We start from the raw sequence: 27,392 nt of genomic DNA, 5'->3' as shown, positions 1-27,392 counted from the left end.
CCTGTCCAGCAGCGGTTCGTGCCACATGGCGCTCTCAGGTGGGAGGAAGGATCGGACACGACCCTTAGCGCCACGGTCTAGTTGGCATCACGGTGTTCAGTCATAGGTTGGATTCGATGACCTGAGAGGCCTTTTCCAACCGAATTGATTCCTCGACTCTGGACTCGGCAAAGCCCGCCCGGCCCAGCCGGCGCCCAGCGCCCCGAGCCCGCCGCCATTTGCGGCCGCTTTGCCGCCAAAACGCCTCGCCGCGCGGGCGGGGGCGGGCCCCGCGGGGGAGGCAGGAGGGAGGAAAGGGGGGCGGGGGGGCTGCGTACGCGACGGAGCGGGGTGCGAAGATGGCGGACGAGGAGGCCGAGCGGGAGAGCGGCGGCCCGGGCGGCGACCTCCTGGAGCTGCGGCGCCTGCGGGAGCGGCTGCTGGAGCTGGAGACGGGGCTGCGGGAGAGCCGCGAGCCGGCCGTGCAGGCGGCCACCGAGTACTGCAAGCAGCTCTGCCAGGTCAGGCCGCCTCTTCCCTTTTCCCTTCCCTTCCTCCGTGCCCTGCCCCCGCCCGCTCCCTCCCCTCCCCGGCGGGGTGTGTGTGTGTGTGTGAGCTTGGCCAGGCCGGAGCGCGGGCGCCGGGCGGGACCAGCGCCGCCCCCGCCGCGGGGAGCCCGCAGCCGGCGGCCCGGTGCTGCGGGAGCGGGGAGCGGGCGCTCGGGGCTCGGGACCCGGCCGGGCGATCGCCGCCGCTCGCTGTGGGGCTGAGGCGGAGCGGCCCCCGCTGCCGCTCCGGCCCGGCCCGTAATCCCCATCCCCCGCTTCGCCTCCCCCCGCCCCGGTTCTCGCGGTCTCCAGGCCCCTTTGTTGTGCTCTGCGGCTCGGCTTATCGAAGGGCCCTTTGTTCCTGGCGGTGGCGGACCGGGGGCCCCCCCGTCCCCGCCGCTCCGACACCCCTCCTCCCCTGGGGGCGAAGGGAGGGAGGCGGCGGTGCGGGCGGTGGGGGCTCCGCCGCTCCTGCGAGGGGCCGGCCAGGAGCTGCAAGTCCGTCCCGCGTCCCTCGGCGCGGGGCTCCTGCTCCGTGTCCTCTTCCTGCCCCCGCTCCCTTCCCTGTCTCGTACACGGGAGGGGTAGCGGAGTTTCTGCCATGCTGGGGAGGTCACGGTGGTGGTGGACTATACAGAGTCGCCCGTGGTGGTGGCAGCTCTGTGGTGTTGCTCCCCGTTTTCTTTCCCTATCAAGAGAGCGCAATCCCACCTCGGGAGAGGGCTCCCGAGCCGGCACTGCTTGAAGCACCATTGTGTGTAATTATTCAGCCGTCGGGAAAAGGCCGGCTTCCCGGAGCTTGGGCTGCTCCTGGGGCAGGGTTTGTTTGCAGGTGTTTCTTCTGAGCTGGTGAACCTGCTGAGTATTTGTTCCTAAGCAAACTTTGTGGTGCTCGCTCCACGGACTGCTAAGACAGCAGACCATTTTAGTCATATCTATGTCTATACATGGCCTTGATTTCTCTTAGATATCCTTTCTTGGATAGCATTAGGTGCATCCCAATGTATAAAACAAATTCTCAAATATTTTAGGCCACAGAAACCACTACTTCTGTAGCTTTACTTTGTTTAATTGTCTGGCTGATACAAGTGACAGTGTTTGTTTATGCATTACTGTCACCCATTCATGGACAGTCAGGCAAATTGCTGAGAGATGGAATGGATAAGAGTGCATTCACGTGGTTAGTTTGAAATGTGTTTTATTTATGATTTTGTATCTGGTTTCTTAAGGAGTTGGTTCTTGGTGGCCATTGTAGCATGCTAATTTCACATCTGTTGCTTCTGGATTAAACTGGGCTCTGCTTCCTAGTAACCAGGAAGATTTGCTACTAAATGTTTTAAGCATAGTTTTATTTAGTTTTGTATATACAGTATTCATATGTCAGGTTCGTTTTTCTCTGGTCAAAATTTATCATAGTGTGCCTGGTTAGAATGTCCTTGTTGATGCACAGAAACATTGGTTTTAGCACAGAGAGATTGGTTTGTGTTGGTTCAGGTCAGCGTGTTCTTAGTCTGTTTTATCTTTGTGCCTACTTTCTTAACTTCTTACACTGCGAGGTGGAAATCTGCCTTTCCTGGCTCCTGCTCGACTTGTGAATGAGCTGTTCATTGAGCTGAAGTAGTGTTGGGTAGGTGGGAATGAAGACACCATCCTTGACATGTACAGAGTAGATTGCTGATGTCTAAAGCAGATTTATCACTGAAATCGTGGTTATGTGTTCTTAGCGAATGGCTTCAAGAGTTGATTGATTGATTTAAAGTTTAACAAGTATGATGAACATTCTTCTCATTACTTTAGTGACTGTTACAAACGTCCGTTGTAAAGCCCAAGATTACTATGTTTTTTAACCATGCACCTTTTCCAAAACAAGTCTCACTGGGCAAATCAGTTGTGTAGAAACTGACTTAGAAATCATGCTGTTTTGAAATGAGTTACTGTTCCTTCCATACCAAGATTTGTAGTACAGCCGTGTCTGTTTCTGCAGGCTGATGTGTAACATTGAGAGGTTGAGACATGCCATTCAGTGTTGAAAGATTCTGCTTCTCAAATTTTAAGCAGAGGTCTAAACTGATGCTTAACATATTAAAAAGTGTTGTTAGGCAAGTATTTTTGTACTGGTTCAGCAGGCGTTTTTTTTAAATCTGTTCACCTGTGCTTGTGGTGCCAGAATACTTATCCAGCCTCTTCTGCGTTTTTAATCCATTATTTGGGCTAACACAAAATAGTATTCATGATTCAGAGAGTAGGCTTAGCTACTTAGTTTGCACTGCATGACACGGGCTGTAGAAAAGCCATGTAATATAAAAGCCATCTCAGAAATCTCTTTCAAATTACAGAGATTTAAAGGTATCTGCCATGCTTTCTAGAATAAAGTCTTGGAAAATATATGCATGAAAGAAGGATTTGGTCAAATACATGAAACTGAGAGTTGTTACTTATTATATATATAAATTGAATATATATCACTTATTTATATCTTGGGTCTAGAAGCTCAATGATGAGGAGATATTTTAGTATTTCTCTCAGCATGATTTCACCTGATTTTTTTTTCCTTCACGTTTAGTTTCTACTCTTGTAATAACTGCACAGATCTTGGAAGGTCTGGTGTCCTTGTTTTGTTTTGCCAGGTAGTCACTCTGGAGCCCAGCAAATACATAGCTTGCTGCCATATATTAACTTTTTTTTCTTTTAATGAAGTGGGTAACAATGCTCAAGAAATAAGCTTATTTTCAAACTGATGGAAGCTAAAGAATGTGCCCTAAAGTGTGGAAAGATCCTTAGGTTCAAAGTCAAATAAAGGATTTAAGTATCCTGTTATTATTAAATGAAGTGGGGACTGTATAGCCAAGTCCTTTATCTGGTTTTGAAATACCTGTGTTTGAAATACTTTATAACCCAACAGTGTAGAACAACTATTAAAAACACAGAAAAACAAGACCCTTGTACCTTGACAGAAAATGTTATAGACCTGTTTTCTTCTCTTGTAAGAATAAAGTTTACTTTGATGTATTTTATATGCAGCATTTCATTAGCTACAGATATGTTTGTGTGTTTCTGCTGATTGCTCTGTGAAATGGTGCAATTATTCTTAAATTTTAAGGGGATTATAGACTGGACCTTAATCCTGTACCAGGTCTGTGTGATTATAGTTCTGCTCTCCATTGGCAGCTTGCAGTAGAGAGCATTATTTTTATTGTTATCAATGGAACTCGCATCCATATGGGTAAATGTAAAATGATTTTTTAATTGTGATTTGTGCTCTTCTGTTGCAATTCGGTAATGAGCAAATCCTTGACAAACAGTTGTTTTCACAAAATATATGAGTGCAGACTGTGGCAGACAAAACAAGTATCTTCAGCTGTAGTGACTAAAAATTGCAAGTGTAAATTTTGCAAGAATTCCGAATGATCTGAAGAAGATTGCTGTTACTGTCACCATGTGGTGGCTGATTAGATTATTTTCAGACGTGGTTCTCAAAGGTGACCAGTTGTTTAGATTCACTTGGAGAAGACCAAAATGTATGCTCAGGTTTTTGTGCTTGAGAGCTAGGTGAATGTGCTGCTGGTGGGTGTATCAGAGCTCCTAACTAGGGACTGTGTTCCCTTCTAGTTGTCATCATGCAGTGTACACCTTTCTTTTAAAATTTATTTTGTGTAAATAAAAACAGATTGCAGACTGGTAACATTTTCTGTTGTCATTAGGTCCAGTTGTGAAATCTTTGTGGTGCTTCTACCTCTTCTGACTGTTTTTCTGTAGTTGACATGTTTTTAGTATCCCTCCTTTGTTATTTTGACACTTCATCTCTTTCCTGAATCTGCTTCTATGGGTTGAGTTTTTTCTCTCCTGCTCTACTTTGTGGTAGAAATTCACCACAAGTGTAAAGCAGTTAGGTTGTTATGCTAATGCACAAGTTGTGAGCATCAAGTGGCCTGTAGTATAAGCGTAAGATATGATTTGTGTGGCCTTTCCTCAACAACTTTGAATACACTTCTGGTTCTTTTTTTTGGTTGTCTTGTCATGTCTGCCTGTTATGAAAAGGATGTGTTAAAATGTATTAAAAGCATGCTAAGCTGTTAGTAGACACATTAATATCCTTCTAGTGTTGGCAGTTTACCCAGTAGTAACCTTGAATCTTCTTAATGCTAGTAGCAAAAAAGGTGTAATGCTGATAGAAAAATGAGGGGGGGGTATAATGAAACTTTTGGGCATTTCAAAAGATGCCCCAAAACTTCTTATAAAGAAAAATTGGTTTTAACTGCTTTGGCTGTATGGTTTGTTCCTACTGTTTTAGCTGACTTTTGCTGTGTGTTGAGGTTCTAGTGAAGTATTGGGACTTTAAGGTCTTACCCTATTTTTTTTTGTTTGGGTGTGCTATCATGTTAGAGTAGATCTTGGTAATATTTGGGGATATATAATCTAAGACGTCCCTCCTAAATGCGTACTTGCATATCTCTACATAAAAACATTTGTTTATTATTATAATTATTACATATTTGTAATCACTGTATAAATGTATGTGTAATTGTGCAATCACTGTATGAGTTTTTGCTAATTATTTGTTTCTATTGGAGATTAGTCTTATGTTTTCTCTTACAAATTCTCCTATTAATCTTACTATAATTGGCATTGTTTTTATACCTCACAGACTTGATAACTTTCTGGTGCTGTCACCCTCTTCAACTGTCATTGTCTTCCTCACTTGTAATCTCTGTATTCTCAACTTTCTCTTCAGACCCAAGATGACAGAAATAATCTTCATTTTTATCAATAAAATTTGAAATAAAGCATTTCCTAAACATTTTACTTACATGTTCTGGATTTATCCAATCCCAGAGTCTGTCTTAATGTAATGACAAGGAAGTGCTTTAGTAGGCTGCTTTATTTTTTCCTGCAGGAGTTAGAGTGTGATCCCTTGCCAGGAGTAATTCTGTGTCTAAAGACCTCAACAGCCTTTGAAGGATGTTTTTGCTATTTCATTGAACACCTGCAGTTGTGATGTGACCATAAGATTAGCGTTCACTGATGGTGAGAAACACCACCAGCAAAATGTCAGGTGCCTTTTTAATATAAGTAAGAAAACATTTCCTGTTTTTTTAATATCCCCCCTGATTTCTTACTCCAGACAACTTTAATCAAACTCTTCACTGAGTGGATAGGTAGATATCCATCTTAGATTTTGTTTAGCTCAGCAGCTAACAGTGATGTTTACATAATACAGGCACAAACTGGTAGAATGTAATTGTTGGTAAGTTGTTATTTTTTGAGCTTTCAGTTATTATGCAGTTATGCCCTGTCTAATCAAGTCTGTGTCTCTCCTTTTGGGTATGCATGGATTCCATAGCTTCCACTTCTTTGAGTAGAAAGTGTTTTCTGTTGAGTCCTGTGAGGGATTTTTACACTGAGGTAACACTTAAAAGTTTCTGTTACGATGTTTCTGTCTGTACACATTTGCCTCTACCACTCTGTTGCTTCTGGTCTCACAGTTCCTATTTTTTTCTAAATATATTACCATGAGTGCAAGGTTCCCATTATAACTTCCAATACTTTTGATTTTACTTTCATACCTGTGACCTCCAGATGTTCTGCTATTCAGGGAGAGATGTACAGCTGCCAGAAATAGCAAGGAATCTGCTAAAATGCAGTACACTACACAGACTCCCAAGTGCACGAAGAGAAACACCTGCCACCGCTGCGGCGTCATGCAGGCTTTCAACTGCCTCAGGTGTTTCTGTGCTACTTCATCACTGTGAGACCTGTCAAATATCTCTTTGGGGAGGTGGATAGAAGCAAAACCCCCTGATTTTTTTTTTCTTTTTAGCTAAACTATATGGAGTTAGGGAAATGGTCTTGCTTTCAATAAAACAGTAAGTGTACCTGTCCGGTTAAAATGTGCGTAAAAATATTTAGAAGAAAGCACCATCACTGTTTAGGGTAAATCTAATGAGTGAGCATAAATGTTCTAATCCTAAGTCCTCAATAATGGCATCAAGCCCCATATTAGATTTGAGCTGGTCTTTGTTAGAACTTTAAAGATCTGTACTATAAGGTTTTATTAATAGATTTTCTTGTATTGAAGTAATGGGTAGACCATCATTCCAAAGCAGCATTGATTATTGATGGACCATAGCTACAAATGATTGTTTAATCAAAACTATTCATTGAAAAATAGTCAAAAAAGCTCTCTGCATAATACATTCAGTTCTGTTTTCTTTGCCTTCAATAATTTCTTCTGCCCACCCTTGCAGTATAACTTAGTATCTTGTCACAGCTTAAGACTATTGTGATTTATTGTATCCCATGCAGATAATGAAAAGTAGCATATTCTCTTTCTCTTGGAAGCACCTCTTATATTTTCAATGCTATTTTCAGTTGTTTGCTACTTTTTACTTTTGAGAACAGTTTTTGCAGTTCTAGATGTTAATTTTTTCCTATTTCCCCCCTTCCTTTTTGCTTTGTTGCTGTATCCTTGGAACATATGGGATTTTTGGAGTTCTTAATTGCAGGGAAGGTAGCAATCTAATTTGGTAAGAAGGTGACAGTCTATCTAAGACTTATGATTTAACTTAAAACACTTCTTCCGAGTACAAATATTCAAGAGAAAAGTGGTAGTTCTCTGAAGCTAACAAATTAAGGCAGTTAAGAAGATGACAAAATGTAGATGTAGGGATAAAAATTATTAAAACTTCAGCATGTTGACTAAAGCTCATCTTTCCATGTAATTTCAGCTAATAGATACTTAGTTTCATAGTTACCCTGATGCACATATTTTGCAGAGTTAAGTTACTTCCTACTTTTACTGAAGTTACAGAGAAAACCCCTTCTATCAACAAACCACTATTTCTCAAGGAAACACTTCTAGTGTAAAGTTAGTACTCGAAGGTCAAAAAATTTTAATTGGTGTTTTTTAAAGGCCTCCATGCGTATCCTTGTGCAGTTATAATACAGTGTGTTTATTTCTATAGTTTCCTAGAGGGAAACTAGCATGAGGTTCTTAGGCCACCATCTTCTTTACGATGATGATGTACAACAATTTGCAAATTTTAGTTTAAATAACAGTAAACAGTATGGTTTGAAATTGTCTTTTGAGATAGCATTTCCCATTTTATTAGGTCTGTGCTTTTGCATTGATTAACAACTTAATGTGTCATGTTTTAGGAAGTATGCAAGCCTTTTTTTTGAGGTATGAAATATTTTTTCCTGTGTATCTTTCCAAATATGCGTTAAAGACAACTCCATGGTATTATTTCTCGGGTCTTTCATCTCTAAGGATGAAGTACACTGCTTTCATTTGTGAAGAGTTAATCTAATAACACCTAGTACTTGGCAGAACAAAGACTTTCAGGGAGAAGATATATGTAATGTCAAAAAGGCAGTGGAGCTTTATAAAATTGTTCTCTGAAAGTAGATCTGATCCAGTAGGTAATTGGACCAAACTTGCAAAAACATGTGCCCATTTTTGGTAAAAATAGTTTGATCCAGTGTCTTTTCCATCTTCTCTTCTGTAACTGTTGTACAGTTCTGGTATACAATATTTCTAGCTTTATTATTTCCTGTATGTAGGTAAAGTAAATTAAACATTGATCAGAGAAATAGGAAAATCTTGTGCTAACTAATGTAGTTCTCACTTGATTGTTACTCATTCTGAACCAGTCATACACTTCTTTGGCCTTATAGGAACTCATGTTACATGGACAGCTACCAAAGCTCCATCCATCTGCAAACACTGGCTCCTGGTGTTCATTCTCTCATAACTGCTGTTGCTTTGTTGCTTTGAGAACCTTAACTCCCTGAAGTAAAAATCTTTAGGATCAAGACCAGTCTTTATTTGTAACTCTGTCTTTTGGATGAATAGAGCAGTTTTCATTTGAGCTGGTGTAGCATTCTCAGTGTCACTATATTAAAAAAAAAAAAAAAGAATTTGGAAGGATTCCTCGTCTGTTTTTTCAGAATGACGGAGAGAATGGATTCTGTCAAATAGACAGATCCTGTTTGGTATTTGTGTATCTAACAGATCAAATATTGTTTTGGTGAATTGGTAAAGTATATTCAGTGATCGGGCATTAAATCATGAATAAGGAGTTCCTCAGTCTTGTGATTCATAAAATGTTAAGGGATTGGATTGAAACTTAAAGATCATCTAGTCCTAACCCCCCTTGCCATGGGTAGGGACACCTACTAGAACAGGTTGCTCAAAGCCTTATTCAGCCTGGCTTTGAACAGTGCCAGGTTTGTGGCATCCACAGCCTTCCTGGGCAGCCTGTTCCAGTGTCTCACTACCCTCACAGTAAAGAATTTCTTCCTAATATTTAACCTGAACTTCCACAATTTCCATGTGTACCCATTACTCCTTGTGCTATCACCGCAGTTCCTGATGATGAGTCTCTCTGGATTCCTTGTAGGCCCCTTCAGATACTGGAAGGTTGCTATGAGGTTTCCACACAACCTTCTCTTCTCCAGGCTGAACTGCCCCAACTTTCTCAGCCTGTGTTCATAAGGAAGTGCTCCAGTCCTCTTGTCAACTTCATGGCCCTGCTCTGAACTTGCTGCAACAATTCCATGTCCTTATGTTGGGAACCCAGAATTGGATGCAGTACTGTGGATGGAGTCCCACAAGAGCAGAGTAAAGGGGAAGAATCACCTCCTTTGACCTGCTGGCCATGCTCCTTTTGGTGCAGCCCAGGATTCCATCTGACTTTCTGGGCTGTGAGCTCACACTGCTGGCTCATGCTGTCTTCCTTCAACCATCACACTCAAGTCTTCCTCTGCAGGGCTGCTTCCAGTGACTTCTCTGCCCAACTGGACGGTGTGTCTGGGATTGCCTCGACCCAGGTGTAGAACCTTGCACCAATAGCACCTCTTTGTTGAACTCCATGAGGTTTGCACAGCCCTCATCTCCATCCTGTCAGGGTCCCTCTGGGTGGCATCCGTTCCCTCCAGCTTGTTGACTGCACCACACAGCTTGGTGACATCAGCAAATGTGCTGAGGGTGCACTTGGTCCCACTCTCAATGTCACCAGCAAAGATGTTGAATCAGCCCCAGTACTGACCCCTGAGGGGCACCACTGGTCTTGTGTGGATAATGAGCTGTTAACCACAACTCCTTGCATGTGGCCATCCAGCCAGTTCTTTATCCACAGTGTGGTCCAGCCATCAAATCCATGCCTCTCCAGTTTGGAGACAAGCATGTCAGTGCAGCAGAGTATCAAACACCACTTAAGTTCAGGTTGCTCTGCCCCTGTCCACCCGTGCTGGTCCTGTCATAGAGTCCTTGTTTCAGGGGCCTCGGATAACATACTGATTTATAACACAGGGAACACAAGGCTAGGTGCATTCCTGTCCTAACACAAGAAGAGAGTGAATGTTCAGAATCACAAAGACACAATCTTAATTCTTGGAGGGTTGGTCTTAGGAAGATAAAAAGTAATTTCTGTTTATGAATCTGTAATAGTTAAGATGATAAAACTTCATAATCCCCATTCTACATACTGGGAACTTGCATAATGTTTTTGTTGAAACTTGTGCAGCGACTGAACCCTGCTTTTGGATACCTAGCCAGAGTTGGTCATCATGTCAGTGTGACACAAGAACTCAAGAGTTCTGCTCAGGTTTGCCAACGTATTCAGGAGAAAGTGTGGCCTTGGCTCCTCTCCTTTCCCACATGTGGACACAGTGGCAGTACTTCGACACTGGTGGAAGGACACTGGTGGTTATTAGACACAGTGTGGTAGATGTTGCCTTGTTCTTTCACTGGAAATATCAATCAGATGGAAGGCATCCTTTGGGATGCTAATTTGACTGTGCTGAGTAGAGAAGTTTAAAATGGCAATTGAGTAATCTTTCTACTGAGAATGAAGATTATCAGTTGTCATCAGAATTAAAAGGGTTTGAAGTAGCAGTGGAAGAAGTTGCATTCATCTGATTAAGACAGCTAATACAAAAATGCAACGTAGTTGAACTATAGAAGTATTGTAATGTCTCGTTTTACTTGATGAGAGAGCAAGTTTAAGTCACCTATGTTGCAGGAAATGTACATATTTCTAGATTAGACACAGTTATTTCTGGCTGTCTTCCTATTTATAATCTGCCCATATGCCAGTCTGATAATTAAAAGAATAGGTAGATTAGATTTCCTGGCAGTGGGTGAAAGTTTACTGTAATGAACATCCCGCCACATTGATGAAATGCTTGTTTAATAGCCAAATGCTGAGTGCTCTTTTTTAAGTAAACAGACTAAAATATGAGTGTTGGGATGACAACATTGAGTTGAGACACGATTGAATATCTGCATAGAGAGAAATAGCCTAGAACTATAGGAAGTTCCCTTATGTTAGGATGCAAGAGAGAAATTAGATACCAATGACCAGATCAGAAAGAGCTTGTTAAATGCAAAATGTTGAAAAGTTAAAAGCAAGCCTAAAGAATGGTAATTTCTATTACTATATGTGACAAAGCATGAGGCTTAATGAAATTATTTACTAGTGTTTTAAATAACTTATTTGTTCTAAGATAGTTTATGGATGTAACCAGAGGCTCTCCATTCATTTTCTGGGTTTTTCTAGGTCTTTTTCTAAAACTAGCTAGGGTTTGAATTCTAAGCAAAATAGTGCCTAAAAAATAATGGGACAAATAGCACCAAGGCAATTTCGCTTTTGTTTTGCCTCTTTCAGTTTAATAATTAGCAAGCTAAGCTCCTTCAGTATGTGTTCAGCATGCCCAGATGAAAAACATGCAAATTGCTTGTGCCTTTTATCTTATATTTGGGGAAAGAAATATCTATGTTCAGTAATTAACTTTCAGCTTTCCTGTGGGTTTTTTTTTTAAACTTTCTGGGTGATGGTGTATGACATAATCACTATGACAGTTGTAGTAGAGCTCCACAAGCTGTTCTTCTATTTCTGCTTCTGTATTTGCTGAGGTGCTTTTTTTCAAACTTCCTCCAACATAGACTTTGCCTTAAAAATAGAAATATGTTTTCCAAAAGCATAGTTACGTCTCTTGGTTTTGTATCTGTAAATTGAGGGTAGTGGGTACTTCCCTGGTACTCAGTTATATGCCTTAGAGAACAAACCTGAGATTTTTTTTGTTGTTGTTGCGTTATCTGCCTAGTGATGTAGAAATAGTTGGATTAGAGGCATGGTTAACTTTATATGTTTATGTGCCAAAGAGTTGGGGTGCTAATGTTCCTAAAAATGGAATTATAACACTAGTTTAAAAAATCCTCAAGAAATTGATAAAGAAACTTACCCTTAAGATTATGACATGGATTCTTTCCACAATTTTTGTCTTAACTCAGATAGAGATGTACAACCCTGAGAGTTACTGGCAAGGAGTTGTAAGAAGTCATCAAGGTCATTTACACCTTAGGTGGTGTAAATATGTGTAGGGAGAGGAGAGGGGAGTTCAAATACTCAGTGTGCTCTTGCATTTTCAGAGTCATTTAAATCTGTTTAGTAATTGCATATTAGTGGTAAATAGAGCTGCAATGAGTTTTATTTAAAAAAAAAATCCACAGAAGTAACATAAGTAGATGTCGTTATTTGAGGAGAATCTCTTTAGGCAAGAGTTAAAAAGCAGCTAATGGTAATTCTTACTAACTTTCTATGTTTGTTCAACTTTCATATTTTCTAATTTTTGTGGAATGATAAACAACATAATATGTAGTTATGTTATAAACTACTGAATATATGCATGAGTGTGTAGTGGATGAACAGACTGAGAAAATGAATCATTCATTGCAGGGTAGTTGGTTACGTTTACTGGATTTCAAAAGTATTCTAATTCTTTCGAACAAATCAAAATTAGTCAGCAAGTAGTATCAGTTCTTTAACAATTACCTGTTCTCTCTTTGTGTTCTGAACTTAACTGTTGTCTCTAAAAAGTCTCCAGGGAGGATAGCTTTCCTTAAGTATGAACAGAGGAATGAGTTACTGTATGTCTTGATTCTTTACTATTTCTGTGAAGCTTCTTTTCCTTTTTTGGTGGAGCTTGAGCATAAAACCTGGATGTGTGTTAATTTTTCCAGTTTTGCCCCAAATAAAGTTCAATTATAGATCAGTTGTTTCTTTGTATTTTGGTTTGATAGACAAGATTTTTGATTTACTTGATTAGTCTGAGAATAAAAAAAATTAAGAGGATGGTGGGGGAGAATGTTTATTAAAAAAGGCTGGTAGATGGACAGAGTTTTGCAACACTTCTACAGATTACCTTTAGAACTGTTCAGGAAACTAATACTTGAAGGTATTTTAGCTCATATTTTCTTTCTTTAACACCAAAAAATCAATGCTTATTAAGTGAGGGGTATCTATATCACAGGGTGCATACCTGCGTGTCTGGGTTCTGAAGGTACCAGTAATAAAAACCAGCGCCACCTTGTAGGTGGTGCTTCAAATACATGGTGAGTCAGGTAGGAATCTTTTTATATTTTCCTTCATGGGTTGACTTTTTTTTTTGCCTGTGGAAGGAGAAACACTGTTATACAGACAAGAGTATGAAAACATAGCTGCTCATACAGTCTAACAAAACTTGCTTTTAGTGTTCTGAAATTCTCTCTTCAGTAGATGAATGAGACAGTGGTTGAAAGAACAGTTTTAGAAGAGAAGTGTGAACCAAAGGAGTGAGTTCCTGTATGTTAATACTCTGGATGAGACCCAGGGTTTGCTTTGAAAGTGATCTGATCATCCCTGTTAGCACACTTCTTTTTACATTGTGGAACAGCATTATACTGTGGAAATTTTAATGTCTTTGGGATGAAACTAAATGAGAAGCTGTACTCCAGGAGCAGTTGCAGACAGTCTACTTCAGCTGCTAATGGGTGTCCAGTTAATGCCAGTCTGAAGTGTGACCACTTGTGATGTGTTCACTGGAGACTTGAGCTCTCGGAATCCTGTTTCTTTGCTGTATTATCCACTCCCTGTGCGTTGAACTGGGATGGTGTAGTCATTGTGAGCTTTTTGTGGACCAGAACCTAATTGGCAAACTCAGATTCTGGTTTTGAAATTCATCTCTGAATGAGTGTTGACTCGCTGATTCAGTACTTGCTAATCTTGACATGACTTTCCCTTGCTTTCAGCAGCAGGGTAGAGAAGCCAGTGATGTTAGGATGGCTTTGCAAAGTGTGAAGCAGCTGGAGTTTTCTGTTTGAAGGGAAAGAAAAAAACCAGCAAAGATTGAAACTGCAGCCTGTCAGTGGAGGAGAGGAGTTGTAATGGGAAAAAAATTGGATAGCTCTGCACCATGCCTGCAGAAATTGAGAGTGAAAACAATTGCTTAAATACAATCTTGTAGTAAGTGATGGAATTAAGAGTCTGGCTTCAGTCCTCTCTTCTGGGCACAAGTCAATATCTCCATTAGAATTAAAGCGTCATCATCTGATTCTTCAGCCAAAGGCGTCTTGGCTTTCTAGAGCTATACTTTGCTTAACAACTTTATTGTGAAACAATTTGGAAGACACATTCAAGTAAAAATAGCATATCAACAACTTAAAATCTTGATAGGCTTTAGAAATGAAAATTGAGTACAAATTGAGATTGATGCTCTTTAATCAGTACCGTAATTTAAATAGTACTTGTCCTGTAGAAAATACAATTGCATTAGATTGTCATCCACACTTTTGTATATGCAGTCTGATACTATGTACCTGCTGGAGTTTTACTGTTTGATTCTTGATTGTTTTGTATTATAATAAACATGTAAGAGCTAATATTCTTGCTGCACTTGTGTAGCTACAAAATCGAGTCAGTGCTAAGCCTTGGTAAACAAACACACAATCAGTTAAGTAGTGCCAGTTTTAATTTGTGTCATTGAACAGCTTCGGAAATTATTTACAAGTATGGTGCTGTGTTGTTTTGATGTAAAATGACCTCTCTGTTTACAGTTCTAAATAAATAGAAACTGGTTTTGTTGATTTTATTCTGGCCAATCTGTGATAGCAGCAGTATTTCAGATGGATGCTATTCTGTCTGATGCTTGTGGACAGGTTTAAAATATCTGTGGTTTTCTATGTAAGTTTTGTTCTTACCTAAAAATCTGTAAAATACCCTACAGGCTGTCCCAACTGAAAAAAAATATGGAAACGGGTCATTTGTGTTTGAGCTTTTCTGTTGGACACAAAGGTGAAAGGAAAATAAAGATTGATTATGATCATGGTGATGTGGAGAATGTCTTGATCAGAAGGTTGTCATACCACAGCAAAAGCAATAGATGCTCATATTTTTTTCTTGCTTCATTTCCCCTGTTCTTCTTTATATGTGCAAAAGATGGGGTTTATACTATGTAAGCATTAAATTTACTCTTAAGTGCCTTAAAAATCATCTGTTATAGTATTTGTTTCTAATGACTAATGGTAAAGTCTCATGGGTAATCTCAGGTAGACTTGATTTAAATTAGACATAGAAGTAAGGGTTTTTTGACATGCAGAACTAGTTCAAGAGCTGTTCAAGTTTTTGCTTGCATACTTTGTTCATTTGACATCTTAGTTGGGTAGTTTGTCCTTGTACAAAGTGAATGTAAATGCTGATTGCATGCCAGTGATTCCTTAGCTCTCTCCACTTTCCTCAGATAAGGTGGGAACCTTTCATGGGAACCTTAACCTCACAGTTAAAAAAAAAAAAGAGTTGCAGCAGTTGGCATTTTATGTGGTGAAGGGGCTTGTTCTCCATCTTCTGGTAAAACACTGAACAACAAGGAGGAGAGAAAGGCAAGGAGAGAAATCACAAAAGTAAAAGATAGTTTTCATCTCTAGAAGCTTTAGATCATCAAGGCTGAGAATAATTGTAGTGCAACACTGTAAAGATTTTTTTTGGTGTCTCCCTTTAGGATGTAACTTTGCTGTAGGGCTCCACAAAGACATCATCTGGTACTAATGTATTGGTAGGAAATCTTCTTGACTCCAGATATGTATAAATTTGGATTTCTAATGTATTTTTAGTGTCTGAGATACTTAGTTTAAAAGAACACATGTTATAAAGCTATTCTGAACCAGTCTGTTCATTTCCCTTACAGGAGAAAGGCATCAAAGGCAATGTTGCTGTGTTTTCTTAAGTTCTGATGGTCTGGAAATGCTTCTTGAAGCAATTCCTTTTTCAAAGCTGTGAGGACGATTGCCTAGCATTGTGCTCACTGGTCATGCCTACTATCATTCTAGTCATTTTCTAGTTGAGTTCTTTTACATTGAATCCTTAGGGTGGGGATGATTTTACTATTGCAAACCAGAACTGATGCTCCATGTGAAAGGGAGAGATCCATTCACTTGCAGGTTTATTTCTATTTTGCCAGTTCAGTTCTGTGACCTTTCACGTGATTCGGTAATGATACTTGCACAGGGCTGGAATTGCACAAAAGACTCAAGACCAGCAGCCTGGCATAATTTATAAACTATCATAAACTGACCTTAAAAGCAGACTATTATCAGCTTTCCAGGAATTTAAACAATGCTGTCTTCATCACATGCTCTGTTCTTTAATGGTTGTAGTAGTCAGTGAGATTATGCTTCAGACTCACAGTTTTACTCTGAAAAATACAGCTTTCAGAAATGAACTTGTCTTGAATAAGATGAATGTTTAGCCTCAGCCCAAGACTCAGTGTAATAGGTTTGTTTCCCAGAAAACAACCCAAACAAAATAATACTTTTTATTCTGTTACTGTGAAGTCAGAAGATAGCATCAACATTATGACTATACCTAGCTGCTTGAACAAGAATCCACATCGAGTCAGCATGTTCCTTGTGTTTCATGTCTTAGGATTCAGGGCCTTTGTCAGCTGTCTTGCAATTTCTAGCTCTTTCTCCAATACCTATGATCATCATGTTGCCATTCAAGGGCATGTCACTTCTGCCCTTGTGTTTCATGTCTTAGGATTCAGGGCCTTTGTCAGCTGTCTTGCAATTTCAAGCTCTTTCTCCAGTAACTATGATCATCATTCAAGGGCATGTCACCTCTGTGTGCAATTTGAGAATTTTTTTCCTGGCTATCCTAAAAAGACTGGAGAGCATTTAATTATGTTGTCTTTATTTCTCAAAAACAGTGTTTTAGTGGCCATTCGGCGGTTTTTTGACTCCTTTTTTAAAGGTGTTTTATTTGTCACTGTATTGTTCTGTTCTTGGTCTGAGGAATTTATGCAGGTACAATAAATTTATTTATAACAGCTTTATGTTTACATTGCAGTTAGAATATAATTCAGATTTTTAAAAAAACTTTTTGTTCATCTATATTTAATGTAGGTGTTTAATGTTTAGGTGTTTAATGTAGGTGAATTTATTGGTATTAAAAAGCACCAGTATATTAATTTTTAAAAAGAAATGCCTTAATCTTGGATATTTCAAAGCAACTGCATAAACCTATATATTTATGAAATGTTTTTAGAAGTTTCTGTACCTGCTGGTCTATCTGCCCAATCTCCAAATGCTTGGTTACCCCAGTATCAGGATGTGTGCACACCCTTAATGTGACACCGTCTGGGAGCTGTGCTTGTGCACAGTTGCCTTGTGTGCTGCTGCGATGGAGTGCTGCACATCTGAGATTGCTCAGTATTTCCTGCTGTCAGTGAGCTTATCTCCTGGCAAGATGTGACTGGTGGAGATTCTCAAGTTCCAGCAGAGAGTTGTGTCTGTGTGCACATTCCAGTACTGATGAACAGTCCTTGTGGAACCATGGATACTGCGAGAACTTTATTGAATATTTCATGGTGCTCTTAACTCCCCTGGAAAAGGAAAGTTCAACTAGCAGTTTTGAATCTGGTTCTGTTTTCTTTTGAGTATTGTTAAATGTAAGCAGTTGTTGCTTGTTACTACCATACCTGAAAGGTCGTCAATGTGAAGAAGGAGCATGGAAAATTCTTTTTCAGAGGGAAGCAGATAAGTAATTTTTCACTTCCAAAACTGCAATCTAAGATTATAGAGCCTTGGAGTTAGGATTTGGGGAGGAGTCTTTAATCTTACTAATTGGGTTGTTTTGGTAATTGAATAGTAGACAGCTCCTTTATTGGAGAAGAAATACAGCAAAGAGAAATTATCTGGGCCTCTACTAGTTAGACTTAAATTCATGTCTTCATTTAGTAATTATCTTCAAGGTGTGGAGATTAGTGCAAAAGGTGACAAAAGTAAAGTACAGAATCATGAAGAATCATTTCAGAATCATTTTGGAAAATGAAAACATTTTTTTGCTAGAAATGTAGTAAATCTCACTTTTCTAAGCTGCAGTAAAATTCCTTTTAAAGTGTCAAAAGCAGAAAGATGGCAGTTCAGGAACAAGTAACTGCATAGAGTACAGAATATTGGCATACATTTCCATTTTAATATCAGTTTAGGTTTAAATGGTAAAGAGTCTTATAGCTTAGCTTCAGGATGACACTTTGTTTTGTAATACAAAGAGAGGATTGTGCTGGTAATACAAAGCCAGGAGGCATCATCTGTTCTGTTTGCTTCACAGGTCAGCATGGCTGCACTGTCAGCATTCTTCACATTCAGCAGCAGTCAGATAGCATAGGAAGACTTTCAATAGACACAATCAGTATTTTCATACACTTGCTCCAGTGTCTTGCTTTGCCTGCTTCTCATGGCTCATCATTGCATGTTTTAGTAATTCATGTTTTTGCACATTGACAAGCAGGAGTGAGACTATTACTGTGCATTACATTGTTAAAATACAGCTGTCTATATTTGAAAGGCAATTCTTGCTCATCTGTAGTACTACACAAGAAATTTGAGGAAGGAAGAGTTTAAATAATTGCAAGCAGACAGTAGTGTGGAGCTTTTAAAGGTCAGTATTAGCATTGCCATTATCTTTTTGTGCTGTTCTTTAGCTGACCACATGCAATATATTTCATGACCTGAGGGAAATACATACAGCCTTGTTTTTCCTCAGTTTGCGTGGAAAAAGAAAACATCTTCTAGATGATGAGTAGTACTTGAACAGTACATATGTAGTAGAAACAGTATGTGGTGTTATAAAATAGTTCCTTTCACTTCTGTTGTATGTATTTAACAGGCAATGTCTGGCGCTAGATCTGATTTTGTAGCATGATCTAATGCAGAAGACAACCATTCACAAAGAACATCTATTTAAATCATATCTCACTCCCCATGTCTTGTTGTCAGATAATAGTATTGCCATGGTAAGCTGATTTATTCCTTTAAAAAACCTAAGTCCCTGTCTTTCAGGTTATGAACTAACCATTGACTTAATTCATTGTGATGTGTGTATATCTGTCATTACAAACTGAATTAAGAGAATTGTCTGCTTCTCAGAGTATCTGAAAAATGGCGTATGATTTTGACAAGAAACATGTACTTTCATACACTTTTTGGAAAAAATTTTGGCACTTGATGTTTTTTAACTACCTTTGGCAAGAATAATTGTGTGAGATCTTTCCTTATTAGTCTAGTAAACTTGCAGGCTTACACAGACAAACTTCAGATATTCAAATACTGAAAGAAATTATTGTTTCATTTCTTCCCCTGCTTTTTAATTTCTCTACATTATTATCTTGTAGGGAGGAATAAGATAGCACAAATAATTTTCATGTATTGTCTCACCATAAATCAGGGACTGGGAGACGAAAATCACTCTTTAGTGAAAGTCAGGTTCATGACCACCTCAGGAACCTGATTGTACAAAGTTCATTGAATCTTAGCTTGGTTTGGGTTGGAAGGCCATGGGCAGGGATGCCATTCACTAGATCAGGTTGCACAGGACCCATCCAACCTGGCTTTGAGCAGGCCTGGGGTGAGACATCTAGATTCACCATCTTCTGAGTAAATTTCTTTCTGACATCTAACCTAAACTCGCCTGCTTTCAGTTAAAACCATTTCCCTTGTCCTGTTGCTATCTGCCCATACAAAATTTCTTGCCCTCTCCTTTTTATGAGCCCATTTAAATACTGGAAGGCCCCAGTGAGGTCTCTCCAAAGTATTTTCTTCTGTATGCTGATCAACCTCAGCTCTCAGTCTTTATTCATAGGAGTGCTGCTCCATTCCTCTCATCATCTGTGTGGCCTCCTGCTCAACCAGGTCTGTGTCAGTCCTGAGGACCACAGATACAGCACTCCAGGTTGGGTCTCACAAGGACAGAGTGGAGGGGGAGAATCCCCTCCCTTGACCAGCTGGCCACCCCTCTTATGGTGGAGCCCAGGATGCAGTTGGCTGTCTGGGCTGTGAGCACACCTTGTTGGCTTATGTTCAGCTTCTTATCCATGGGAACAACCAAGTCCTTTTCGTCAGGGCTGATCTCAATGAGTTCTCCCAGTTTGTACTCACATCTGGGGTTACCCTGACCGATGGGCAGCACCTTGCACTTGGACTTGTTGAACATCATTATGTTCTTGTAGACACAGTTCTCAAGCTTGTCCATGTCACTCTGGATAGTATCCCTTTCTTCTCTTGTGTCAACTACACCATTCAGCATTGTAACATCTGCAAAATTGCTGAGGCTGCACTTGATCTCAGTGTCTGGGTCATTGATGAAGATATTGAAAAGCACTTGTTCCAAGATAAAGTCCTCAGGGACACTTACTCTGGATCAAACTATGCTATATGTCTTCTTCCTTTCAGTCCATTTAAAACTAAGCATCCAATTCTAAACCAGTCCAGAGCAGTCAGTGGAACTTGGTTTGACTCAAGTGGTTATGTTGTCAGGCTCATTACAGTGTGCAGCATCTCTGCATCTTCCTCTCTATGGTAATACCAAACTCAGGGTCTCCAATTAATTTTCTCATGATCATCATCTAGTGACACAAGCTGTGACTGATTATTAGAACAAAGCTGTCACCTACACAGGGGAGAGTCTTAAGTCAAGAAAAATATTCTTAAATCATGTGCATGGTTCATATGGGAGACTTGCTTCACTGGTTTTCTTCAGTTACCCTTTCTTGACTGGAACCCTCACTCTCCTTTGAAATTGCTTTTCATGATAGCAGAACTGTAGCTATTCTTTACCAGCTCTGAATAAAGCTTGACCTGTTTCCTTGAGTCAGGCCATTGGTGGTTCCTCTGAAAGCAGCTGCTCTTTTGTATCAGTTGGCTGCTGGCAGGTACTGGAGGAGTGAGAGGCATCCTTGTGTCAAGGGGAGCCCTGCCTCTGTGGGAGTGCTCCCTGTGAGCAGCAAGTGGCAGAGTGATCTCACTGAGAAGTGCTGCAGCTCCTGCACCTGCCTGTGTGCGTGGAGCTCTGACATTGCTTTGCTACCTCTGCCACTGTGGAGTTTATTTCGTGGAGAGAATTCCTTAGTTTATTTCATGGAGAGAATTCCTTCAGCCACTCTTTGTGTGCAGCTCCCTATGACTCATCTCCACATAATACAGTTGTGCCAAGCTTGTTGTTTGGACTTTCTCCTGTGTGGATGTGCTTGAAGAAAATCACTGAAATAAAGGTTTTGCTACTTACTACAGTTGTTTAAGAGGTGCAGCTTAGCTGTGTGAACACTGTCACTTTCCCAGCCTCTTAGTCCTTTGGGTGTAGCAGGGAATGAAAATGTCAGTCCCAGGCATGTCTTTACATAAATTTAAACAAGCTTACCCTTACTCAGGTGTGTTCAGGGTAAGAATCTGTTCTTCAGAGCTGAAGAAACATGTAGGTGTGGACCATACACATGCAACTCCTGTTAACAGTAAATAATGCTGCCTTTTAATATGAAACATATTTTACCACTGCTTTGGTGTTGTAGGGCTAGTTTTAGCAAAGAAGATTGTTCAGTAAAGCATCCTCTGGTGGGTGGGTTGCTACAGCAACAGTCTTGTAAGGATTCTTATAAAGATTGAAAATTGTCTGAATGTTACCTGCAGTTATACATTTTCTGCAGTTTAAATCGCAGGTATAGTACATATTTTTATTGTACAGGTCAAGATTATTCCATTTTTGGAGGATTCTTGACCCTGTAAGCTGCTGCTAAAATAAAATGCCTGTTTCAGTCTCAAAGGGGAACAAAACTTTTGCTGCTGTGCTTGGAATACAAGTACTTGGCTTGATTAACAAGCATGTCCTGACTAGGGAGATAAATAACTTAATGAGGCCCAGGGCTGGGGGTAAAATTCTTTCTTTTTATGGTTGTAAGCAGAGCACAACACTGATTCATTAAGCAAAGCAGAATGAATTTGATTTTCTTTGTATAATGGCAGTGCTGTATAGTCTAGAAACATCCAGACAAGGAAATCTGTCATACTCAAGAATATTTTTGAAGGGTGTGGTGGGTGTAAATGCTTAATATAGTTCACATAATGGCTTGGAAGTGGCTGATCTATATATATGAGATAAAAATAGCACTGTTTAATGCTGAAATTAGTGCCACTCTGTTATAGTGCAAGCTTCTGTTCTTTTTACAGTGTTTGCCACTTTAAAAAGATGGTAGTAACAGGTCACCAACACACAAATACTTTTTGTTAGATAGTGTATTCTGAGAATTTGCCAATCTGTTGATTATATCTATTTTGACTAACTGTTGATGAACTTCATATCTTAAAAATGAGATTTTATTTGCTTCAGTTTATTTTTAATAATCTGAATGTGGATTGTAGTGGTCTTCATTGGACTGTCATAGATTCTGCCAGTGCTTTTATAATTCTTCTCTCATCCAAATTTCTGGTATTAATGACTACATGGTATTTCTGCAAAGTTCCTGTTTGTCTGGGAGAATTCCTGCTTGGTTGTGTCATAGCGGGTCTGCAGTCTTCGGTATCCCCCATGTGCACATTGGATGGTGATACTGCCTAGCTGGTGGCTCTTCAGCGTGCTGACCACCTACCGTGAAACTTGACATCTCCCGATCCTGTTGGTACAGGTCTCAGTGGTCACTTGTCATGTTACGAATGTGTCTCTCAACTGAGCCTGTTTTTCCTTAGGGTCTCATATTTGCAATGGCAGGAGAGAATATTCTTGATACTCTTCAGTCACACTTCTTAGATGACCAATTGTTTAGTTATATCTTCCTGCCTTCTCCTTTTTTCTTACCCTTTCTTCCTTCTTGTCCTCAACACTTTGAGACACTTCCAGGACATGTTGTCCTGGCTTGGTAGCTAAGTTGGCAATGTCCATTATTTACCAAAGCTTACATTAATCTTCTTGTTTGCTGTGGTCTTTTGAAAAGGAGATGAGTAAAAATAGGTGGGCCACATTGAAATTTACATCAACTGATAACACAGGGTTTCAAGTATTAAACAGGATTCATGACTTCATAGATCAACTCCTAAATATCACCTTACTGACAGGAGTTATTGGCCAGGTTTGGCTATTTGGCTTCCAGGCTAGTTGTAGCAAATTTGAACAATCTGGATAAAAGCTGGGTAAAACTGAATGGTAGTTCATGCTGTCACTGCCTTGGCCTTATATGTTAGCTACCACTTGGGAGGTTGGTTATTGTTGTGGTTTGGCTTGGGGTTTTTTTAATATGTATTTAGTCTAAAAAGAGAAGTATGTTTTTTCAAATTAATCAGAAAGGGAAGTAATTCTGTGTGACAGTGTTAGTTTTAACTATTTATCTCCAATTACAAAGTTAATAGTCTAAGCTAAGTAGTATTCTAAACATACTGCAAAGAATTTTCCTAGCATATCTATGAATCAATATGAATGGTAAGCTGTCTGAATTTCAGATTGCCATGTTTGTCCTTCTTTTATTCTGTCTCACCAGCTACTTGTTTTCACATTTTCCTTTTACAGGGAGAATTGTCTTTTAAGCAAGTGTGAAATTGGTTAAGCTGTAATACTCTTTTAACAAAAAGCACTTGTGTGGTGTTTTCTCCAGTACAAAAATGCAAGTCATTCTAAAGCACTTAAAAGAAGAAAAAGTTTACTCCATAAGGAAAAAAGGATTACATCACTGTGCTTTATATTTTAAATTTTCTGCAAGTATTGTACTGTGAAAGGTGCAGTACTGATGTCTCTAGTGAATTCTTGACAAGAAACAACATCAGTTGGAGGAGAGAGGGTTACTTTTACAGGTCTGTGGCTTTCATGTGAACCAAAGCTTATGCTATTCACTCTTTTAGTGTGACTACTTATATCAGCTGGACAAAGGGAAGAAGTTATTGCTTTTTCCATCCAAAACACTGCTCCAAGACACAAAAAGTGAGGAATATAAAGTATACTTTCCTGGGATGTTTTTGTTCACTTTTGCTGTTTTGCCATTAGCATCCTTAAACACGTCTCATATGACAAGTCAATAATGGAAATCATACTACTTCTGCTTATGAGAGTATTAGGACAAAGGGAGGCTTTTTGCTGCAGTTTCTTTCAAGATTTATTGAAGGCAACTGCTTTCTTCTGATTATTCTAGGGCATTGAGCAAAATTGCCAAGTGGTACTGAAATAGTGTTTGCTAATATTGTCATCTTGTTTTTCTAGTCCTCCTCTCTTTTTTCTTACCTGCTTCAGCTCTGTTTTGTTCTTTCTTGATTTCTCTGCCATGATCTGTGGTGCTTTTGTGCTGCTCTTAGGACAGCATCAAATTGAGTGTTACAGTAATGCAGACAATATTCCAGTCAAGTTCAAGGTTCCAGTAGGAAGCAGTAGATGCTCAGAAGCATCTTCTGCTGCAGTAGAGAGATAACAGTATGTGACTTCTTTACATATTGATTGTGTTGCAAGATCTCCTTTGAAACCAATCCAGGCTATAATGAAGCACTTTGCCAAAACTTGCTCATTTCTTACCTGTTATCTCCTTGAACGAGATACCTTTGGGTCTTTATTTTGGGTGAATGATATATAACATGGTGATGATATTGTAATTGCAAATGACCACATGAAACAGATTTCTGATTCAGTTCGGTATAGTTGACATTTTTTATTGAGAGGATTTATTTGGCTATTAAAATATAAGAATTTTAAGTATGTTCTTAATATTACCACTAGTCAATACAAACAGCTAACATAAACAGACAATGCTGAATTTAACTGAAGTTTAGTTCTTTAGCTAAGCTAGATTTGAAGACAGGAATAAACCTAATTTTGTTTTGTCTTTTTTAATATGATGGCTTGCATTCCTACAATAGTTAACATTGGTTTTCTTACTTTCTGATACATAAACTTGCACCAAGTTCCATTTTATCAGTTGAGTTGCATTGTATCCCAAACATAGCAAGTTCTTTTAGATAGTTTTACTAATGTGTTAGAAATTGAACAGAATTTAAACATTTGATGTTAAATGTGTTGAGAACCACTTTGTTCTGTTTCTTATTCAGGTGTGTGGGGGACTCTGTAGCTGAAGAGCTTTGTTGCTCAGAAGACTCTGATTTTCCTTACCAGAACAAACCTCGTCAGAATTGAAATAATGTTGCCAAAATTAATTTAATTACAGCTGACCTTAAGAAAAAGGCGAACTGTGACTTTTGCTAGATGTTCTTGACAGAATGATTTCTGTAACGTGCTTTCACACAACAATCCTGATGGCTTTCTGTGAAGTAGGTGGTTCTGCAGACAAGGAAATAATGGCAGATGTTTTTCTGCCAGACATCAGCAGGTCCTGGTATTTCATCTCCCATAGTATTCTTAAAAACAAATCCTTGAAATGGTCCACTGGCTGAAGTGTGGGGTCCCAAAGACTTAGTAGTGCAAGGTCCAGAGGGAAGCGAGCTGTTTGTGGCTTCCTATCAAAGCTCAATACTGGAGCAAATATTCTCTTAACTTCTTTATTAGTAACTGAATGAGGGAACAGAGCACATCTTCAGCACTTTTGTGGATGATAGTGATTTGGTCAGGGCAAGCAAGGTAAGAGAGGTCAGAGACACTGTTGGGAGTGAGCTCAGCATCTGGGGGGGATGCACTGACACATAGCTTGGCTAAGGTGAGCACAAATGGGGGGTGGGAGGGAGTGTAGCCCCATGCACCCGTAGAGGCTTGGGACCTGCTCTGGGGCAGCAGCCCTGCTGTTCTCCTGAGCAGCTCCAGTGTGCCCTGGCTGAGCACCTGCTGCACTCTCAGCTGTGCTAGCACCAGTTTGAGGGGGATTCATCCCTCTGTTGAGAGCCTGTGGGACTGATTCTCTAAGTATTGCTGGAGGAAAGTCCTAATAAATGGAATTCTAAACACTCAAACAGGTTGCTCAGAAAGGCTGTAGAGTCTCTGTTCTTCAGGATACACACAGCTCCATCAACATATTCCTCCAAACCATATATTATAATGGCCCTGCTTTTGGCAGGGTGTCAGCCATTATAATATATGCTTTCTCTTACTCTCTCTTACTCTCAGCTTTCTGCATGCTGTGCCCCTCAAGAAGCAAACAGCAAAATTGGCCATTGTAATATGACAGACTCCATGCAACCTGCCATGGTGTAGGGATTAGTTTGCGAGCCATCAGGTTACCCTAGGCATGATAGCAGAGATCCATGGGGGATGTGGTTGGGATGTTGACTGGATACTCTGCCTAAACGTGTGTCTGAGTCCCCTGGCATTGACTGAAATGAATAGAAGTCTTCTGCATGTCCTGAAGATACCTGTATCTTCAGGTTGGCATGTACGGGAAAAGCAGAAAAGTTAAAATAAAGATTAATACTTTCAAATTTATGTGTTCTAAAAACTGAACTGTAGAGGTAAATGTCTAAAAATGAGTTTTCAGTCCCTTAACTATGATACGCTTCTGTATTTGGGAAATAGGAATGTAAAATGAATCATGTGATGTTACCAGAGGGAGGAAGCATCAGTCATAGAGTTGTAATATGATCAGAGAATGATTGTGTGTGGAGTCTTAAGTGTCAGTTGTTAATGAAACAGTAAATTTTGAGGGGAAAAAAAAGCATGCTTTGAGAATATGTAATTCATTATAAGGAGATCTACTAGTGAGAAATGTAAGATTTTAAACTTCTAAATTTTGAGGGGAAAAAAAAGCATGCTTTGAGAATATGTAATTCATTATAAGATCTACTAGTAAGAAATGTAAGATTTTAAACTTACATTTGTTCCTGATTTTTGGATTGTTTTTTTCCTTTTCCTAAATAGACTTTGTTGGAATATGCAGAAAAGTGGAAGACCTCAGAAGATCCTCTGCCTCTGTTGGAGGTGTACACGGTGGCTATCCGAAGTTATGTTAAAGCACGACCTTACCTTACCTCTGAGTGTGAAAACGTAGCCTTTGTGCTTGAGCGTTTAGCACTGTGAGTATGGTTTTTTGGTTACTAAAACCAGTCTGTATGGTATTAACTTTTCATTGCCTAAATGTTTTCTCAATCAAGTTCTCAGCACCTACCTTCCTCGTGGTGGATCTGTATGTAAGAGAGAATATCTGGTTGCTGGAATTAAGGCAAGAAGGATTCCTGACCTAGGACAAGCCAACATTCCTGGCTTGAAACACTTTGCTGTTATTGATCTGCATACAATCTGAATGTGCATCAATTTGCACAGGCTTTTACAGAGTTGGATTAAAAGATTTTTTTTTAATTGTGCTGTCTTTTAGAGAGCTTGCTTTTACAGTTTCTGCAAGAGTGTTCATGACCTCTTTTTCTTTATGTGTTTAAGGAAGTAAACGGTTTCGTGGCTGGTGTTTAAAACAACTGTTTTGATTTAAAATAAAGAATTGTTGATTATACAATCTCAGTGTCAAAAATTCCCTCAAATAATATTCCTTTTTGACTTCCAGAAGCTGTATTGAACTTCTACTGTGTCTGCCTCTGGACTTACCTGAAAATAAATGGGAAGAATTTCAGGCTTTTGTACAGGTGAGTTTAGTCATAAAATAAAGACTGAATACCCTTTCAGATTGGTTTGGAAACGTAGGGATATTAAGTATGTAGCCTGTCTGTAAGGAGCAAGGCCTTCAGCTGGAAATCCTGCATACTCTGCAGTAATTGCTGAAGGTAGTATCATCTGTCTGCATACAGCAGCTGTGGAGAAAAAAATAGTTACAGATTATTGAAATAAAACTAATGTTTTAAAATACAGTTGACTTTTAACT

The 27,392-nt window shown here is 39.6% G+C and overlaps 1 protein-coding gene across 1 annotated transcript in view; it reads left to right on the top strand.

Annotated features, from left to right (window-relative positions):
* The first annotated feature begins 257 nt into the window (after nt 1-257).
* The window catches only part of ZNF292 (zinc finger protein 292), a 49,173-nt gene continuing 22,038 nt past the window's right edge, over nt 258-27,392 (top strand). The window contains exons 1-3 of the mRNA XM_039725347.1: nt 258-500; nt 26,441-26,595; nt 27,078-27,156. Coding sequence (XP_039581281.1) covers nt 339-500; nt 26,441-26,595; nt 27,078-27,156 — 396 coding nt within the window. The 5' untranslated portion in view covers nt 258-338. The remainder of the gene's footprint in view (nt 501-26,440; nt 26,596-27,077; nt 27,157-27,392) is intronic.

The sequence above is a fragment of the Passer montanus genome, unplaced genomic scaffold, assembly GCF_014805655.1.
Source record: "Passer montanus isolate IOZ18808 unplaced genomic scaffold, ASM1480565v1 scaffold11, whole genome shotgun sequence".
In the NCBI taxonomy this organism is placed as follows: domain Eukaryota; kingdom Metazoa; phylum Chordata; class Aves; order Passeriformes; family Passeridae; genus Passer; species Passer montanus.
This window is presented reverse-complemented; position numbering and strand designations above follow the sequence as displayed.